Source organism: Clupea harengus, chromosome 12 (genome assembly GCF_900700415.2).
Source record: "Clupea harengus chromosome 12, Ch_v2.0.2, whole genome shotgun sequence".
Classification (NCBI taxonomy): domain Eukaryota; kingdom Metazoa; phylum Chordata; class Actinopteri; order Clupeiformes; family Clupeidae; genus Clupea; species Clupea harengus.
In genome coordinates, this window is record NC_045163.1 from 9,024,997 (window position 1) to 9,045,964 (window position 20,968).

General features: G+C 44.6%; 1 protein-coding gene across 1 annotated transcript in view; it reads left to right on the plus strand.

The window, feature by feature from the left end:
- The window catches only part of LOC105906201 (astrotactin-2), a 381,484-nt gene that overhangs the window by 335,417 nt on the left and 25,099 nt on the right, over positions 1–20,968 (plus strand). The window contains exon 20 of the mRNA XM_012834351.3: positions 16,532–16,673. Within this exon, the coding sequence (XP_012689805.2) occupies positions 16,532–16,673 (142 nt within the window). The remainder of the gene's footprint in view (positions 1–16,531; positions 16,674–20,968) is intronic.

Genomic DNA, 20,968 nt, shown 5'->3' on the forward strand with positions numbered 1-20,968 from the left:
AAGAGATGCGATGATGTCAGATTAGCAAATGGCCTTTTGAAATGAGAAGGGGTTGTAGCCAGTAGAGCTGGCAGTGATTCCTCCCTACCCCCCCCCCCCTTTATTACCACACACACACACACACACACACAGACACTCACACAGCCATGCACAAAAACACACACAGCCACTGACATGCACACGTACAGACACACACACACACACACAATTTATTTGGCGGGGGAAAGGGCAGTCTGTACTTTTTGACTTTGTGAGGTGCATAGCGTAATGAGAATGATAATCGTGCAGTTTAGAGTCTAGAGGGGGATGCACTGATGGAGTTTAAACTGAGTGTCACATTAGGACAGCCATTGAACCCATGTCACTCCAGACAAATGCACCCTGGGAATTAGATCATAGATGAAGAGCAAACCCAGATTAGATAGTGCTCTAAGTAGGGCTATATGAATTGATTTGTCAGATTTTGGATCTTTACTCTGAGACAGGCATATACAAACAAAAGTGTTTCTAGTCATGCCTGTCTGTCTGTCAGTCAAATTATCATTCTGTCTTTTTGCTTTCCTCTCATTTGCTTGTCTGTCTCTCTGCTCGTCTGTCTGTATGTCTGTCTCTTCACCCATCTGTGTAATTCCTGTGTGGTATGTCCTATGATGCTTGCCGTAGCCCCTGTGTGATGAGTGATTTCATCATAGGTCATCCCCAGAACCAATCCTGCCCAGGGGACCACCCCAGTAAACCTCACACCGTTTCTCACTCTCCACACTGGTGTCAAAACAACCACCGCTCTCTAACTCTCACTAATCATCTCAGCATTCCCTCCAAATCATGGCGTGAAGTGACCTCACTCACACACATGCGTGTGCGCACACACACATATTCACACAAAAATACACGTACACACACACACATACACACATACACATACACACACACACACACACACACACACACAAAAAGACACACACACACAGACACACAGACACACACACATACCTTCACAGACGCATACACATACACACACACACACACACACAGACACACACACACACACACATTCACACAAAAAGACACACACATACACACATCCACATCCACACACAAAGACACACATTCATACACTGACAGAAACACACACTCACACACACTCTCGCAGAGTAGTCATAGAGTTGTTTTTGAGACCCGGCCCGAGAGCTCTGCTGATCGTTTTCATTATGACAGAATTACGACCCAATTGATTTCTCTGGCTAATGTGTCTCATGTACAGAGCTTCCTTTAAAACAATTTGAACACCAGGAGGTTCTTAACCTCAGCCTGAGCATCTGGCCTGACTAAACACCCCCCCCCCCCCCAATACTCAATCCCAACCCTAACCCTGCCCCCTCATTCCAAAGGAGAAGTGGCAACAGATAAATCCATCAATTTATTGGTATTTTTTACTCATTAACGGCTTTTTTATTTTTTAATTCTCTATTTTATTTTATTTTTAAAGCAGTCATGTTTTACTGTGCTGTGTGGATGTGGAGTTGGCTGTGAGGGTTAAGTGGCCAGCGAGGAAACCTCTGCTCAGATGAGTTGCTTCTTTGTTCCCGCTCGGGCTCTTTTTTCTGCTGCTCGGGCTGATATTTGTATTTTCTGTTCGGTGGTTTTGGAGGCCTACTATTAGAGTTGTTAGAGCTGTGGTCTGGCAGACGAAAGAGAGAGTTTGTGGGGGGGGGGGGGCGGGGGCAGGAGCGGGAGAGGAATGATGGGGGGAACAGGGGGGTTGAAACATTCCTTAAACCCCCACCCCCCCCCCCCCCCCCAAACACTCAGTCAGTCACACGCACACATGCACACACACACACACACACAAACACACTCACACACAGAAAGATTCCAAACTCACGGCACTTATGTTTGTGAGGTCTCTTTTCCCTTCACACGGTCTAATTGTTAAAGCAACACTGGTACGTTTTTTGTTAGGGCTTTTGTTATGTTAGTGTGTGCATGCCTATTTGTGTGTGTGTCTTTGTTTGGTAATGTTTATGCACTCTGGTTTGTCATAACACATCATCACAGGTAACGGCAAGGGTATCAGCATGAGTTTGTGGTGCCATATTTAACATAGCTCTATTTATTATTTATTACATCTCCAGGTATGGTTGGGTTTTTTTTCTCGTTTTGCATGTTATCACTTATTTCCTCACTACTTTCATAATTTATCATATGGGTTGAAAACCCTCAGCTCAACAACTAAATATAGAACACTATAATTTTTCTTCTGTTACCGCAGTTGCTCTCGTCCAAAATACACTTTTTCTGTTGTCAGAAGTACATTTGTCAATTATTTATAGCCTTTATATAAAATCACACGGACTGGGAGATGGACTGGGCCCTTGCTGAAACCATGTGCTTGTTTCCATGTGTGTATCTGGCTAAGATGACTTCTTAAGCCTTTTTTTATGGTGTTCGATTCAAAAAATGTCATATTCATCACCATTTCAAACTGCCAGGTCCTTCGGAGGACTCAAATTGGTCATGCGAACCGTGTCGTGGAACTGACATTCAGGAAGCAAGAGAGATTTGGTAGACATTTACATGGGCCCCAAACATGGACCTCATCTGGTCCGGTTCTGTATGATACATGCCAGATACATCCCAGTTCTGCTCCATAGATGGCTACTATCTCAGGCATGGGAGAGGCGAGGAGTCGATGCCTAGTTGGACCGAATTGTAGTCGATAGGTCGTCATGGCACATCTTAGTTGGCCTTGCTCACCTCAGCTGAATGAGCTTGTCTAGGTTGGACCGACTTGTCTACGTTGGACCGGCTTGTCTAGGTTAACTAGGTTATGTGTCTTGGTTGGCCCAGCATAGATCATCTTGGCCCGGCTCGGCTGATCCGACTCGTCTTGGCTCGAGTCTGAAGCATGGGAGGTCATCGGCAGATTTGGCAGCCATGTCCAGAAGCAGCTCAGCCTCCTTTTTTGGTAGAGGCCAGGGCATATAGAGGCATGAAACGACCCGATGTACAGCCGTGATACGAGTGTGGCCCAGCCAGACTAATAAACCACACACAGAGGCCATGGGCCTACCTCCCTCTCTCTACCCCTCTCTTTCTCTCTCTCCCTCTCACTCTCCCTCTCTCTCTCTCTCTCTCTCTCTCTCTCTCTCTACCTCCCTCTCTCTACCCCTCTCTCTCTCTCTCTCTCTCTCTCTCTCTCTCTAATGTATGGTGCCGTTGATGGGTCCTTTTTGGAAGCTCCAGCTAGATGCCTGAAGATGTTTGAAAGCTCTCAAACACACAAAAATGTTTCAGAGCCCTAGGGCAATGCTGCTAGGAGCAGAGATATGGATTTCATTTGTGCAAATTCACACCAAAAAAATCCAATAAGCCACTTACATTGGTGCCAGTTTGTTAGGCTTGCAGGTTGTGGTGGGACGGGACATAAGCTTCTAGCTCCACTGGAAGCTAGAGTCCTCAGCTTCGGGTCGTTTCAGGTCACTGGGCCTTTTGTCCACTCTTCTTGATGCCCAGTCTTGTTTTTGTTTTTTCCCTGTCTTTCTCTTCTCAGATTTCTGTGTTATCATTGGATTGTTTTTCATCGGATTAGTGCAGGATGTTCCTGCTCCGTCTGCACTGTGCCCCATCCGCACTGGAATACAAAAAAAGAACAAGACAAAAAAAATAAAATAATAAATAAATAAATGAAAAATGCCTTAAAGGAGCAGTTTTTAATCCTGGTGAGAGGTTGTTGATATTTGAACTCCACAGTCAATCAAATAACAGCCCTCCCTTCCGACCTCCTGCAGCAACGTGTTGATTGGCTCGAATAGTGTATGGATTGGTCCGAGCCACTTTGTTTGTTTCCCATTTAGAGAGCCAGGACTGTGCACGAACATCAGTTTTTTTCTTTCTTTTGAGCGCACACACAAGACCGGCAGCTTGGAGAACATTTGTAGAATTTAGTTAAATTCAACAATAAGTTTGATGGATCATAATCAAGGACTGAAGGACAATAATCAAGGGCCGCTGGAATCTGAGCAGACTTAGGGTATCATCAATCAAGAGCCCAAACTGTCATGTATCCAAAGTATGCCTCTACAGGTATTTACAAGAAATGAAGATAACCCATTGGAAGATGCAGACAGATAAGTTCACTCCAGGTGTACTCTCACACACCTGCTGAAAGATACAGTATCCATGGCAATGCATCCATATCCATCAATATAGAGGGCTCAGGTACCAGAAATGAATGTAACTATTGAATCCACTTAGGAATTATGTAATTATAATATGATTTATATAATTATTAGGGCTGTCAGCGTTAACGCGTTAATCTATGCTTTTAACGCAATTAACGCAACTTAAAAAAAAAAAAAAAATTTAATTATTATTATTATTATTTTTTTTTTAATGCCTTTATTTGGATAGTTATGAAGTTAGGACAGGAAGTGATGTGGAGAAGAGGTGGGGAGAGGATTGGGAAATTACATCAGGCCAGACTTGAACCTGTGTCCCCTCGGGCAATGTAAGTAGGGGGCTTGGCCTACCAATAGCCCCCCTTGTTGAAAGTGGGGAATGACAGAAAAAGTTTGAGAACCACTGCGGTAAGTTTCTATTTAATAGGCAAGATTACGGAACAATCGACAAAACTAAAGTTGTATGTAGCATTTGTCAAATTGAATTTAGCTATCACAGAAGCAGCTCGTCTTTAAGTTATCACCTTAATGCAAAGCACCCGATAGAAAGCAGTCCCAGGTTAGATGGTCGCCAACCCACACTCTACGACTTCCCTAGTAAAATAACTAGACCAGTCCGTGAAAAGGTTACCAACGCTTTAGCAGTTTGGGTTGCCGGTGACTGTCGGACCATCAACATAGTTAAGGACGTTGGGCTGACTTAGGTGATTCGAATTGCTTCAGGAGACAACTCTTACGATTTACCGTCGAGGGGCACCATTGTGTCTCGCATACATTCCTTTTATGACGGCGAGAGAGCACGAAAAATTCAGCTCCTCGAGCAAGCTGCCACCGTCACCCTTACTGGTGACCACTGGACATCAGTCAGCAATGACAATTACCTGGGTGTCACAGCTCATTTGATTGACAATGTATGGAAATTGAGATATTTTTCATTGGAAGTAAAAAAAAAAAAAAACAGACAAACAAACTTTTAATCGCGATTAATCTAGATTAATGAATTTCAAAATGTGAGATTAATTAGTTAATTTTTTTTTATCTATTGACAGCCCTAATAATTATATAACGTATGATAATATAGTAAAATAGACTGATTTCAGGTGATCAGTGTAGGGTTTTGGTTACTGTAGTCATTGGTCATGCGGCATATGCAGCTCAGGTGATTGGCTCTTCATCGCTTTGATCGCTTCATCACTCTCTCCAAGTCTATATGGGACCTTCTTGACAGGTACCAAACTTGCGGTGGGAAAGAATGAAGGGGAAGGTGGTGATGCTCTGAAATCAACATGAAAGGGCACGTTATTTGAAGTGTATTTAAAGATGGATTGGTCTGGGACGATGACAAAATTAACAAATCAACAATGTTAGCAATAGAGTGCACCTGGAGTCTACCTTACGGCAAAGCTTCCATTACTCTGGGATTGTTCCTTCTGCATTCCGCAACTGAGCCGAGAGTTCCGCTGAGAGTTCTACAGCTCACTGTCAGAGCTCTAGGCTTGGTGTCTGCTTATGCCCCCCCCCGCCCCAAAAAAACCTCTACCACCCCGGCTCTCCCCACCCTCGGGCCCTGGGCCGACTAAGCATCACTGCACACAAGTCAAAATGGTGGACGCTTTGGTGTGCTAGCAGCTGAAGGCCGGAGCTCTGTGCAGCTCTTTTAGCTTCATTACACCAGGCTGGACAGCAGCTGCCAAAGTAGCAACGTGCGGAAGGAGAGAGACAGAGAGGAAAAGAGAAAGGGAGAGCAAGAGGAAGATAGAGAGGAAGAAGCAAAGGCAGACCGAGATACAAGGAGAGGGAAAGAGAGAGTGAGAGAGAGACAGATAGTTGTAGTGAGGGTGGGAGAGAGACAGAGAGAGAGAGAGAGTCAGACAGACAGATAGATAGAGAGAGAGAGAGGAAAGCTGGATCTGGCCCTGTAATGCTAACTGCAGATGCGCCTCTTTAACACTCTGCCACTCCGCTCCTCTCCTCTCCTGTGGTCTGAGGTGGAAATGGACCCTACGGAGCCTACGGCAACAGACCAGGATCAGGAGCAAAACCGCCTCTCCATCCACAGGATTTCCACCGCCCCAGACACCACCTCCACAGTCTGCAGAGGGTAGAAAAGAGATAGAGAGGGAGACATTAAAAATAGAGCGAGAGAGAGAGACATGAAGATATATAGAGAGAGAGACATAGAAAAGAGAAATAGAGATGTAAATTAGAGAGAGGGACATACAATGTAGAGAGAATAGAAGTAAGGAGTCAGGTGTTTTAAACTATTTTAAACAAATATATTTAAACCTAATGATGGACACTGGGCCAAATCTACCCCTGATCTCTGCATAAAATCAGGGCTGGATTTGGTTCTAAATTCAGGGGTTGTCCTTTTTTGACCGAGCCAGAACCTACAAATGAACAATTGAGCAGTAATAGCAGCAATCAGTCAAAGGCAATGGTGTGGAATGGTTTTCAGAGGCCGAAATATTCCCACTGAATGATACGTGTTTATTTTTATTGCGGGATTTCATGAATGTAGTATTAAATGTTAGCTTCTGATTTTTTTTTTTTAATTTGTATTATTATTTAATTTTTCATAAAGTCCAAACGCATGTAGATTGATGCAGTAATCACACTTGCATGTAATGTACAGTTATGCTTTTATTGATTTACATTTATTTGCATTGACCAGATGCTCCCTTCCAAAGTAACTAATCGTACCAAAGTGTCAGTATACTCCCTGCGCTTTAATGAAGAGGTCTGTTAATGTGGCGTGAAATCTGAATTTCACTGCTAATTTGTGAGCTGTCCATTAGTGTCTTCACGGCAGCTGAGTACAGAGGCAGAGTTCTGCCATATTAATGTGAGCCTTGTGAGGAAGTCAGGGGCGCAGGTCAGAAGCCTGGGAGCTGGCGTCAGGTTCCGCCGACTTAGACAGGTATGCTCCTGCAGGCTAGCATGTGGTGTGTAGACATGAGCCTAAATGAGGATAAACACCTTTCCTCTTACACAAGTGTGTATGTGTGTGTGTGTGTGTGTGTGTGCGCACGTGTGTGTGTGCACGTGTGTGCGCGCATATGTGTTTACGCACGTGGGTGTTTCAGACCTGTCCTTCCTCGTGTTCTCTGCCGATGATTTGCTCCTACAGGCTATGAGAAGAGGTCATCTCCATTTGCCATGCGGTTTTAATCGGTGTGTAAACGCCAGATCAAGCTATATGCTTCTCCTGTAATAGAATTTCTCCCTAATCGCCCACAGCTGTGCCGAGCTGAGCAGACTGCCTGCCTATATTGACATACCACTTCACAGGTACTAGGCAACCGGTCTCCGGCAGCTGCACCTCCACAGGCCTGTGATCTCCCTCCAGTAGGCATGTGCTGCTTAAGGAAAGCCCTGGAAACAGCATGAAGGACTTTTCATTTATTTACTTTTAAATCCATAGAAGTTTACCATCATTTGCGACACCCCATCATTACGCCATGTGCTATTAAAATAGATCAAGTATCCTAGCTGACATCTCTGCTATGAGCGTTCCCAGATTCATTCCACATTTTTCACAGCGGTCAGTTTTATAGCATTCTATTACTATTCATATCACGCATTCGGTCATCATTGAGGAATTCTGGTTTGGTCATTTCTCTGAGCTTTATACTGAGTGGATATTGAAAGCATAAAGACTGATTACTGAATAAAAAAGATTTACTTTTTATTAGATGTCAAGCTCCATCATCGACTGTAGCACTGTAGACATAGAGTGTGTACTTAAGAATTCTGTGATGGAAAAAAGAGAATTGCAAAATCAAAGTCGGTTCTTCTCCCTGATGGTATGTGATTTGTGATGTTAGATATTGTGGCAGAGATGTGGTAGATGACGTATGATGTCAGAGATGTGGTATACGGTGCCATGTTAGATGTTGTGGGTAGAGTTGTTATGTGAAGAGATACCGTGGGGAGAGATGAAGAGATGTTGAGGAGAAGACAAGGGGAGTTGAGGATAGTTGTTTAGGGGCGTATGTGGCATTTAATGGATCTCGATGGCCTTCTGCCGAGCCACAAAGACTCCAGACACTCCCAGCCACCAGGAAACAGGAAAAGGTCACATTGACAGCCTCATCCATCTCCCACTCTCCTCTAATTCATTCTGTCTGTCTGCCGTAGTGAATACAAGGACAGTGGATCTCTCCCTTTCTCTCTTTTTCTCTCTCTTTCTCCCCCTTTATCTTTCTACTTCTTTCTCTCTAGATGTTTCTTTTGGTTCATCTCTCTCCATCTTTTCGATGTGCTCAGTGATAACTGCTCCTTTTCCGTGGTGTTGGTGTAGTTATGGTATGATTACCATAAGGTGTCCTTGATCAGTATACTCATGACCTCCCCTCTCACAGGGACAATAGAAGGATCTGGTAAGGAGTAAACTCCTCTACCCCTCTCTCTCTCTCTCTCAGTCTTCCTGTCTATCTCTATCCTTCTACCTCTCTCTTTTTTTCTGTCTCTATCTCTCTCTCCCTCAACCTCTCTCTCTCTTTCTCTATCTCTCTATCCATCTACCTCTCTCTTTCTCGCTGTCTCTATCTCTCTATTCCTCTACCTCTCTTTCTCTCTATCTGTCTCTATCTATCTATCCCTCTACCTCTCTCTCTATCATTCTACCTCTCCCTCTCTCTGTCTCTCTATCCTTCTACCTCTCTCTTTCTCGCTGTCTCTACCTCTCTATCCCTCTACCTCTCTTTCTCTGTCTCTATCTCTATATCCCTCTATATCTCTCTATCCCTCTACCTCTCTTTCTCTGTCTCTATCTATCTATCCCTCTATGTCTCTCTATCCTTCTACCTCTCTCTCTCTCTCTCTCTCTCTGTCTCTATCTCTCTATCCCTCTACCTCTCTCTGTCTCTATCCCTCTACCTCTCTCTCTCTCTCTCTATCTCTCTCTCTCTCTCTGTCTATATCTCTCTCTTCCTCCCTCTTGTGTCCCTCCCCTTCTGTCCCACGTGGTGGCAGGGCCGTCACAGGGCCTGCTGAGATGGAGGTGCCAGCTCTGCTTGTTGCTCTGCCTCTGCCTGTGCCTCTCGCTGCCAGCTGCCCAACCCCGGTGGGGGAGAACCAGGGAGGAGGGGGTGGAGGGGGAGGACAGACAGGCAGTGACACACGCAGGGTTCTGGGGCAGCAGCCAGCATAGGGGCCCAGGATGGGAGAGGAGAGAGAGAGAGAGAGAGAGCGACAGAGAGGAAGAGGGAGAGAAGGGGAGGGGAGAGAGGGAGTGATACAGAAAGGGGTGGAGTGAGAAAGTGGATGGAATGGAAGAGAGGGAAGGGAGAGGAGCTGAGGAGAAGAGAGGAAAGAGGAGAGGAAAGTGATGGGATTGGAGGGGAGAGAGAAAGAGAAGTAGGGAGAGGTGGGAGAGGGTTGGATAGAGAAAGGAAGAACACAGAGGAGCGAGAGAAAGAAAGGGACTAACAGATGGAGAGAAAGCAATGTGAGGGAGAGAAAAGAGTAGAAAGAAAGAGGGGTAGATAGAGAGGGGGATAGAAAGAAGGGTGGGAAGAAGGGGGAGGGAGAAAGAAAATGAAGAGACAGAGAAAGACAGAAAAAGAGAGAGGATATAGAGAGAGAAAAAGAGAGAAACTCGACAGAGTCATCCAGGGTGAAGTCTAACTGGGCAACTGGGGCTGTAGGACGAAACCCACATTAAAACATAAACTCATTATATCAGTAGCTCAGTATATTAATATAAACTCAGTATAACAGTAGCTCAGTATATATTAATATAAACTCAGTATAACAGTAGCTCAGTATATTAATATGAAATGAATTATACTCAGTTTGTCCATGCTATTCAGTGAATAGAAATTTGGTATCATATTTGCGAAAAGTGGTCTCTTTCTTTATTGAATTATCTTTCTTTCTTCTCTCTCTCTGTCTCTCTCTTTCTCTCGTACAGTCTTTACTCAACATCCCTGCCACTGTTCCATTTACCCACAATCCCTTGCATGTGCTACATGACCTATTCCAGTCAATGCCTCCACTGTCCTGAGGTAGAGCTCTGCAGGAAGGAACTGCAGGTACCAGCGAGCCTCTCTGACGTAATGTCATTTCCTCCAGAGGTGTTACCGCTGTACCAGGCCAGTCTGACTCAGTGACGTCCTCTGGTGATGCCACCCAGATATGGCCTGACTGGTAAACACGTCCGGCTAAGAAATGGGCCAGACGCAGGCCAGACGCTTCCCGCTGCCTCCCTCCCTCCTCCTCCTCCTCCTCCTCCTCCTCCTCTTCTTCTTCCTTCCAGCTCATGGGAACAGGCACAAGGTCACCATGCAACGGAGTGTGTGTGTGTGTGTGTGTGTGTGTGTGTGTGTGTGTAGGTGGGGGGATACGTGAAGTTTTATAAGAGAGGGAAAAGAGCAGAGAGAGTGAGAGGGAGGGATAGAGAGTAAACGAACCAGGGAGAGAATGAGGAGGAGCGAGAGGCAGTAAAAAGAGAAGAAGAGACAGACAGTGTGAGGGATGGATAAAAGAGAGAGAAAGAAAGAGAGGAGGAGCGGATGATGCCATCACCATCTGGAGTGTGAGCAGCAAGTGCCAGATCAGCTGGTTGTCAGGTCGTTTGAGTAGTTTGTCACTCGCACAGAAGCGTGAACGCCAGGGCATAGAGACATGTGCAGGGGGCCAGGGGGAATGAAACAGATGCAGTTTTAATGAAATACACACTCTCCACACACACACACACACTAACACACACACACACGCACACACACACACACACACACACACACACACACACACACACACACACACACACACACACACACACACTAATGCACATGCTCATGCAAACACATACACACACGCACGCACATACACACTTTGCCCTAGGAACTTGCCCAGCTCTTCTCTAACTGGTGCAGGTTGACTGGAGGGGAGAGGTGGAGTGAAAGAGAGGTGAACCACCAACACTGGCACTACTCTTCACTGGATTGGGCAGTGGATTACCTGTGATGATGTGTTATGACAAACCAGTGTGCATAAACATACACACACACAAATAGGCATGCACACACTAACATAACAAAAGCCCTAACAAAAAACGTACCAGTGTTGCTTTAACAATTAGACCGTGTGAAGGGAAAAGAGACCAAAAGTCCAAATGCAACGTACGATTATTTCTGTGTGTGTGTGTGTGTGTGTGTGTGAATGTGTGAGTGAGTGAGTGAGTGAGTGAGTGAGTGAGTGAGTAATAATTACAGCCCCTGGTGATCAGATGGACCCTGAATGACTACAGTTACTTTATTCTGAGTCATGGACCATCCATTCACTTCTTCTGATTATCAAAACATACAAAGATGATATTCCTATCCAAACCACATGCAGAAACATAAAACTTCAACAGTCTTTTTTATCCTTTGCCTATTTCATGGTTGCTTTCTTTCTCTCTATTTCTCTTACTCTCTCTCTCTCTCTCTCTCTCTCTCTCTCTCTCTCTCCTTGAAGTCATCATAATATTGCCAGGTTTTGGCACTCTTACAGACATTCCATTCATATTTGTGGGAAAGAGTGGAAGGACCTTTGAGGTTAGTCCAACCAGTGTTAGGTCGATCCTAACCTTCATATTGTGTCAGAATTGACCGGCCGGACATAAATGATTAGATTAGATTAGATTAAAGATTAGATTAAACTTTATTGTCATTGACAGAGTACAGGTACTGAGGCAACGAAATGCAGTTAGCATCTAACCAGAAGTGCAAAGTAGAAGAGTGCAGAGTATGTGCAAATGGTAATATAAATATAGATAAATAGGGTATATACAGTATGACTAGGATATAGGTGGTATGAGAAGTAAGAACATGAGCAGCAATAAAGGTGATTAGTGCAGATGTGATATAGATATATGTAAAGTGCAGGTGAAGTACAGGTGAAGGTGGCAGTAGAAGTTATAAAGTTATAAATGAGGTAGGAGACATGATAAGATATAAGTACGATGAATATGGATATGACAACAATTTAACATAAATAGATATATACAATGAACAATTTAGTGCAAATGTTCAGTGGCTGGAGGTAGGTGTGTGGCAGTCAGGCCAGGGTAGAGAGGGGAATACAGTCACTGTAAGAAGGAGTGTGAGGGGGTAGCCAGGGGGAACTGTCACCGTGGTGCAGAGTTCAACAGGGTGACAGCCGCAGGGAAGAAGCTGTTCCTGAGCCTGCTGGTCCGGGAACGGAGGGACCTGTAGCGCCTCCCTGAGGGGAGGAGGGCAAACAGTCTGTGGTTGGATGGGAGCTGTCCTTCTCGATGCTGCGCGCCTTCCGCAGACATCTCTTGCGCTGGACAGCATCGATGGTGGGGAGTGGGGAACCAGTGATGCGTTGGGCAGTTTTCACTACCCTCTGGAGTGTTTTGCGGTCCGCAACAGAGCAGCTACCATACTAGACTGAGATGCAGTTGGTAAGGATGCTCTCAATGGTGCAGCGGTAGAAGTTCACCAGAATCTGAGTAGACAGATGGGCCTTCTTCAATCTCCTCAGGAAGAAGAGACGCTGGTGAGCCTTCTTGACTATGGTTGAGGTGTTGAGGGTCCAAGAGAGGTCCTCGGAGATGTGGACACCTAGGATAATGATAATGATAATGCTTTTTGTAAACATTTAGATTTGATCTATTTTGATTTAAACTTGATGCAAGTACAAGCCTCCTTTTAATGATGTACCATGCAGTTTTTCTTCACAATAAGGAAAATTCACAAACTATTTGAACATAGATACAACTAATGCAAATCTAAGTCTCATTATTATTAGTATTTTGTTTATTTTACAATAGTTTGAAATCATAAAACACATTAAATCATACAATTTGTCATCTTACAGCAAAATAACACTTGTTATGTCCTCAGTCAAAAATGCCCGGTATGATTTATGAAGAAATTGCACACCCAACTGATTCCATTAAATGTGACACCTGACAACCTTACCATTTATTATCACTCATAAAACTTTTTCACTCATAAAAACATTTGGGCAATGTTGGACATTCATTTTAAAAGCCCAGTATGTTTTGACCAGAGACACAACAAATCTAACGATGTCAAAATATTTGAAAATAACTTAATGAATCTTACTGTAATTTATTTGATCCATTCAAGTAGGTAGGGTGGAGGATGTCATGAATACTTGTGAGTTTCTGGAGCCGCCAGGTAGGAAGCTACTTTCTGCTGGACTATTCAGTGCCTTATTTGCTGTGTTGCTTTGTCTTGTGTTGCACTTGCTTGATGTTTGACTGTGTTAGGAAAGTTGTTGGCAAGCTAGCCAGCATAGCTATCACAATAACATTACAAAGAAGCCGATGGGAGAGCACTTATTACTAGCATCAATGTCCAAGCGTGTTATAACAAGCTTGCTAACATCGCTAAAAAGATGTCTTGCTAGCAGCTAAACTTAACGAAACCTGTTAAATTTGCTTACTTTGTTTATGACAAACTAGCGAGTCAACAACTTTCCTAACACAGTCAAACATCAAGCAAGTGCAACACAAGACAAAGCAAGACAGCAAATAAGTTACTGAATAGTCCAGCAGAAAGTAGCCCCCTACCTAGCGGCTCCAGAAACTCCATAGTGTAATTTCAAAACATTTCGAAATCATTTTTGAACTGAACACAACGTGAGGGTTACTGTATATCTCACCAGCTTCTAGAGAATAGTCCAAGTAGTGTCGGGTCAATCTTAAACTCTCCAGCTTCTAAATAATAGTCTGAATTAGCATTAGTGTCTTCCCAGAACCTTGTTTGATAAAGTTATGATGGCCTTTGATAACATCTCTTTGTTTGCATATTGAAACAGATAAACAAAAATATAAATATACATATATTATACCTAGCCACGTGTTGAAGCATAACACACCAAATAAGATAATCAGTTACAATTAAAATGAAACATAAAGCAGGTGGAGTACTGAAAAGAGGAGTGAGAAAGGAAAACAAAACAAAAAAGAAAAACTTTTGAGTAGTAAAACATAAGGACAGTGAAACTCCAGATATGTTCCATGACTTCTGCAGAGCCCTGTCGTCTTCAGGCCAAGGCCACACATACGGTACGATCATAACAGCGATGTTTACAGACCTCTGGCTCACGGGTCGCAGACGGCGCGGGCCCGAGGAGATCAAAGCCAGAGCGCCCTGAGCTGAGGCTGTATGGCTTCTGTCAAGGGCTCGTCCTGCCAGAGCGCATCAAAGCAGGCAGATGAGTTTTTAAGGTTTTTTTTTTTACTGTCAGGAACGGGGCCTTTAAAACCTTCTGAGGTCATGGCATCCACAGAAAGAGGGAATGTTTGCTTTAAAGGTGAGATTTTTTGCCAAGTATGCACTTAGAGCAGGCGAGTGACGTTAATGGGCTGTGTCATTATCTCACGCAATCAACCTCATACTCAGCAATTACGCTGGACCCTCTTGATATGACGACAGCGATGATGAAGATAGTGATGATGTTGTTTGGTGATGATTATGTTAGCAATGTCAATGATGATGAATTAGCTATTTCCCCCCCGGCACTGATAAGCCAGTCAGTGATGTTCATTTTAATGGCAGCCGTTCAAAAAAACGTTTCCAAACGCTTACAGAACAGGAACTGCGACTTTGATGGAACCCAACTTACAGTTCATTTAGTTTAACAGCTCCATCCCAGACCAAGAGCACTCCAGGATGCCCTCAGTCTCTAAATTAGGGCCACAAACCATCGTGGGATGAATTGTGGATGTTTTACACACTGAGAGACAATCTCAGACACACACACACACACACACACACACACACACACAGAGAACAACCCCAGTCCCCAGGGGTAGAACTGTTCTGTTACTATTATGTGAGCGATCAGGCACACAAAGTATATGGACTTGTCTTTGTTTTCTCTCAGCACTCCTTGGCTTGGTGAAATATTGGGTCATATAGAACATAAGGCTCTGTGGCTTTTTGTGGAGCCAAGAAAAGAATGAATTAAATTGAAAGCATTTCATCCTGGGGAAATATTTGTCATGTGTTTTTTTTTTTTGCTTCCTCTGCAGTCTTTTGTGGGATTATCCCTCTTTTGTTTGTCTTTGCAGAAGTCTTTTTTTTTTTTAATGTGAGAAGGGATTTTTTTTTCATTCATTTATGTCAAGTTTGTCAAATATATTTGGCCATACGCTGAAGCAGTGGTGTTCCTCACATGCAAAGCGAAGGGTGTTTTGGGACCTTATAAAAAGAGAGTTTGGCTCCCGACTCCGTGAGATGCTGGAATGTGTCCGGGAAGCTTCATGTATATACAAACTCCTCTTTTTTGGGGGGGGAAATGGCAAATCATTCATTCGACCATTCTTCTCTTTCCTTTTTTTCCCCTCTGTCACAGGTCTCCTTATGCAACCTCAGCCTGCAGCTACCCTCTCTCTCTCTCCTGTGTGTGTGTGTGTGTGTGTGTGTGTGTGTGTGTGTGTGTGTGTGCGTGTGTGTGTGTCCAGACATCCTGTATCTGTTGTATTTAGACACTGGCACTGTCTGCAGAGGGGGCAACAGAGAGGGCCTCCGCGTGGCTCCTCTGACCCCCGGCACAGTTCCTGAGGTCCGTCAGCACTCGGGCCTGTTTTGACAGGCCTCTCTCTTCTTTTCCACGTTGTTGTTTTTTCTGTCCTCTCAGACTGCTGGGAACTGTTTTCAGCATAGTGAGCCCGCTTGGCGCTCCGTTCCCGTAAACTCACATGAAAGATGTTTCCTTGACACCTTCAACTTGCCTGTTTTTGTGTATGTGAGTGTGTGTGTGTGTGTGTGTGTGTGTGTGTTTGTATGCGTGTGCCTTCATGCTTGCGTGCGTGTGTGTGTGTGAGTGCCTTTTTGCTTGCGTGTGTGTGTGTGTGTGTGTACACCCGTAAGATTCCAGTCAGGCCAGGGAGCCGTCAATGTAACAGTATACGAGGAACCTCTTACCTCAGACATATTGAACAAACTAGTTTGGGTCGCTCGTCCCGGGGGGGAGGTGTAGCAGGCATCGGGCCTACGTGCTGCACAAAGTCATTTAATAGCACAGGAGGCCAGCTGGCGTAGCGTGCACAGCGAACTTGGCTGAACCCTGCCGCTAAGCTCTTGGATCAATAATGGAAAGCGTCTCACACTCACACAGTGTCACTTTCATGCCACCGGCTCTCTGTTCTGGTGTGGTGTGATGTTTTGACATTCGGAAAAGTCTGGGGGATGCTTGTTGTGGAGTGTGTATGCTTGTCTTTGTATGTGTGTGTGACTGGTTCGGTTATGGAAGTCATCAATGACCACTTTCTTTCTTGTTTCTTCTTTCTTTCTATCTTCCTTTCTGTCCATCTATCTTTCATCCTCTCTCTCTCTCTCTCTCTCTCTCTCTCTCTGTAGGAGAGGTTCTGAGTCTGGTTGATGACCTCTTCTCAGGACTGGGCTCATCCTGTGTGGTTGCCGGGAGACACAGTGCTGACAGCTCTCACCCTGCTCTCTACACGCTGGTTTTCAAGTGTCTGGAGCCCGACAGCCTCTACAAGTAAGTAACACAGAAAAGCAAACAAACAAAGACACATGTGTGCCAATGCCAGTTTTGTGTTTGCACCGAGTTCACTGCGAACATTCGAGAACCCACACAAACAAACGGTCTGAGTACGTAGTTCATGTCACACGGACATGGACTTGGATTGAACAATTCTCAGAATGCTAACACACAAAAAAAAAAGTTCCAATTTAAAAATTCAAAGAAAACGCTTCTGGCTTCTGTTTTTGCCCAATTTGAACGCACCTCTGACCTGGCTCCATCTGGCCTTACTGTCTGTGGCTACACTGAGCTTATCCACAAGTTCAAAGACACCCTAAATGCTGACCACTCCAGCTACTACTCCTCCATCATAGACGGTGCATCCTTAACTCCATCTCACGTGTGGTCCGTCACATGGAGGTAATTAATAGACATGGAGAGACCGGCGGATTACCATTCCCTTTCATTTCAATGGCCAATGCTATGCTATGCTAGCTATCTAGGTTTGAAAATAACTGCTGCCAACATCTGGGATCATGGTGCTCAGTTTTGCACCAAAGCTTTGGAGAACCAATCGCCCGAGCTGCAAACGATACACGACCAGTGACCACTGTAACTAAAACCATACACTGATTGGCCACTGGGGCATGATTGAAAGCAGATTATGCCACCTAAATAGCTGATGCTAACTGGCTGAAACTAACTCCAAATCTTGGCCAAGTGGTTACAAACGTGTGCTTTAACAAACCGAGAAGCAATAGCATATTTGTAAAATCAAGTCAAAACAAGGAGGCTACTTCGTCTTTGTCTGTGTGACAGAGCAGCATTCCCTTTTTGTGTGTTTTTGCTCAACCATTTAGAGAGGATGTTAGCACAAAGCAAACAGGCCATGCTAGTCTGTGGGACTCTTCTCTGGATGGTGCTTGTGTTGACAAACAAAACCCACGTCTTCAGCAGTGCCAAGGTGATGTAATCCTTAGGTAGGACGCTCACTGAGAACATGCTCTTGTTTGTTGTAACAAAAGTAATTTGGGATAAAAGCATTCAAATGCAATCACTTACAAACTGTCAGTGCCACTGAGTTACACTTGTGATGTGTATGAAATTGACTGCAGTGTTTGAAAGCCAATACAGGTCAAGACTTCAACCTTGCCTGCACTCACTGAGTAGGGCCTTGGCTGGTTATGTCAGCATCTTTTCCATTTTGCATTCTGAGCAGAAAAAAAAGCAAGAAGAAAGAAAAAAAAAAGCGCGATGGGACAAATATTTGCTGTGATGGGGCAGGCCAGTGCCAGTGCCAGAGCCAGTGCCAGTGCCACATCCTGTTGTGTTGAGTGTCTGCCTGCATGGGGACCTTTTATGTGTTTGCAGCAGCCTGGGCACAGCTGGCTTGAATTAGAGGTACACAGACAGAGAGCAGTTGAGAGGAGAGGAGAAGAGGAGAGGAGAGAAGAGAAGGGGAGAGGGAGAGGAAGAGAGGGAAGATGAGACGAGAGTGAGAGGAGAGGAGAAAAGAAAAGGACTGGGAGAGGAGAGGTGAAGCAAGAGGAGAGGAGAGAAGAGGAAGAGAGGAGGATGAGGGAAAAGGGGAGGAGAGGGAGAGAAGAGCTCAGTACCTCTTTGCTCCCTCCCCTCTCCTCCCCTTCCCTTCTTCAGCTCCATTCTCTCTCTCCCCTCCCTACCCTGCTCCCCCTCCTCTCTACCCTCCCCTCCCCCTCCCCCCATAACAAGTGATCCCTCATCACGAGGATCGTTATCATGTGGAGATTGTTTAATTTCTGTTCTTTTTTTCTTTCTGACTCATTCTCTCTTTCTTTCTTTCTTCATCTTCCAAAGTGTTATTTATTGTATGTGTTGATGTCATTGCCTGTGAGCTGTCATCTTGCCTTCTGGAAGTTGATTATGAGTAAATGCGTCCACTGATGTGTCGTGGGAAGTTTGTTCAAGGTCATGGTTCAAGGTCACCTCCTTTTGAGACACCCCTTAGTCTCCTCGTCCATCACTATCCCTGCTGTTCCTCACAGTAAGCTTCTCTCCCTCTGTTCTGCCCAAACCCCTCTGTCTGCACATGCTTCATCTATGGCTTCACTTTGACTTCCATGTATTGTATAATCAATCAGTAAACCATTGGATGTGTAACTCAGACTTTGCCTATTCTAAGCTTTATTAAATAGCAAGCTTAGTGGACACAGCCATTGCTTCTGGTATGTGGGCAGGATGCAGTCAGGCACACTGTGGTGATATAGAGATGGCATTGCTGGGTTTGGTGTGTGTGGAGAGCCATCTGCCAGTGAGTTTGTGTAGGTGGGCTGGGACCTCACGGAGTGCAGAGGGCAAAGGCATAGTACTACACAAATGCATAGATCATCAGTTGGATACCTTAAGATGAGAACTCAACTGGCAACAAAATTTGTCTTTGGAGGCCTGTTTGGACCTTGTGATCACCCCCTCCCCACATACTCACACACACACACACACACACACACACACACACACATCATCTCAACCCTGGAGGTAGGAGCAATATATGCGTTTAAAATAACCCATACATCTTTCCACCCTCACCAGGCCTGTTGAAATGAAGTGAAATGGGCGCAAACAGAGGAGGATTAAGGCCAAGCCAGTGGCACTCGGTGCTTGCCTCAGATATCTTCCAACTGCACGCAGTATTTTTTTTATTTTTTTTAATTTTTACTGCCATCTTTTTTTTTTTTCTGCTTAACCATATGTTTTGTTTTGAAAAGGAGACTTCCACAGATGTGCAAGCACTAGATAGGTTGTGGTATTCAAGGTGGTATTTACGTTAAAATGTGGTCTCTGCCACGGCCAAAAGTAAAGTCTCAAACGGCTGCTCGTAAATTCCCTGCCTAATATGCAGCGTGTCATGAAATTATGTAATAAATATCCTTGTATATGCAAGTGCGGTTCGGCCCTCCTGTGTGCGGACGCAGGCGCATGGCATTGCACAACCCGCCGGCCGTGCCAAAGGGAACTCAGCGTCCTGTGGCCCCCATCGCCTGGCCGGAGACAGGGGCCGGCCTCTCTCAAACGCGGAGCAGTGCAGAAATGTGGCGCAGTGTAGCAGCCTTATCAGTGTCAAGGCTGCCCCCTCTGGTCCTCCTGTCCTCAGATAAGACCTCCATTAACGTAAAAGCCTTACGTCTGCCGGCAAACACCTGCGCCCGCACCCCGCCTCCCAGGCACGCTAATCTGGGGCCAGATAACTTCACCTCTGACATTTCTTCAGGATCTCATTGGATGTTTGTCTTACTTTCTTTTTTTCTTAATTTGATCTGCTTCCTGCTACTGGGGTTATTCGCTTTTTCTTTCTTTTTTTTCTTTTTTTTCTTTCTTTGCCTGCCCCTTGCTTCTTCACTAGGTGAATACCTCTCACTTGAAAGGTTACTGGAACTTTGTTCCCCGGACTGGACTGGACTACGCTAACTTGTTCACATTGATCATAAAGTATGTATCTGTGTGTGTGTGTGTGTGTGTGTGTGTGTGTGTGTGTGTGTGTGTGGCTGTGTTCAGAGCCTCGAGTATTCAACGTTTCAACATTCAGTTGTATTGTTATCAGATATAATGGCTGTATTATTCATAAAATAGTGTACTTTGGTTATTTGTACAGTCTCCCACTAGGAACTAGAGAGGAAAAAAACATGATGTCTGTTAGATATGTTAACTGAAAGTGTCTTATGTATGGAGCTGACTGGAGTATATATTTGCTTAGTGAAACTGAATTCTGAATTATTACAGTGTTATTTCAGTATACACAAAGAACATGTGAAACTATTTGTGTAAGATGTACAGCATATATATTAACATATTCACACATATTCGTTTATCGATGGGTCATAACCTACACTAAGCAAACATGCTGATTGATTTGTGGGGTACAAGACCTCTCCACTTACATAGTGAGAAGGGAATTCATGCTCCTCATATTTTTCTCTGAAGTTATCATGCAAAAAGCTTTTTCTTTTAAATATCGGCTTCTTAGAAATGTGTCAAAGTACGGACGTCTCTCGACAGTTTTGAAGACAACCAGAGTTTCCGTATTAGCTGTGTGTCAGAGGAATGTGTGCTGTGCATGAATAACTCGGCGTCCGATAAAGCGGGGGTTCATCAGGGCTCGGGCTATTGTGGCGTCGTCCAGAAAGCCGTGTGATACCGAGATCCTGCACAGCAAAGCACAGCACAGCACCCACCACACAGCAGAACACGACTCCACATTCACCAATGTGTTACCAATTCCGAGTTAATAACAAACTGTTTTCCTTCAGACCAAAAGCCTGGGCTGACAGTGCAGA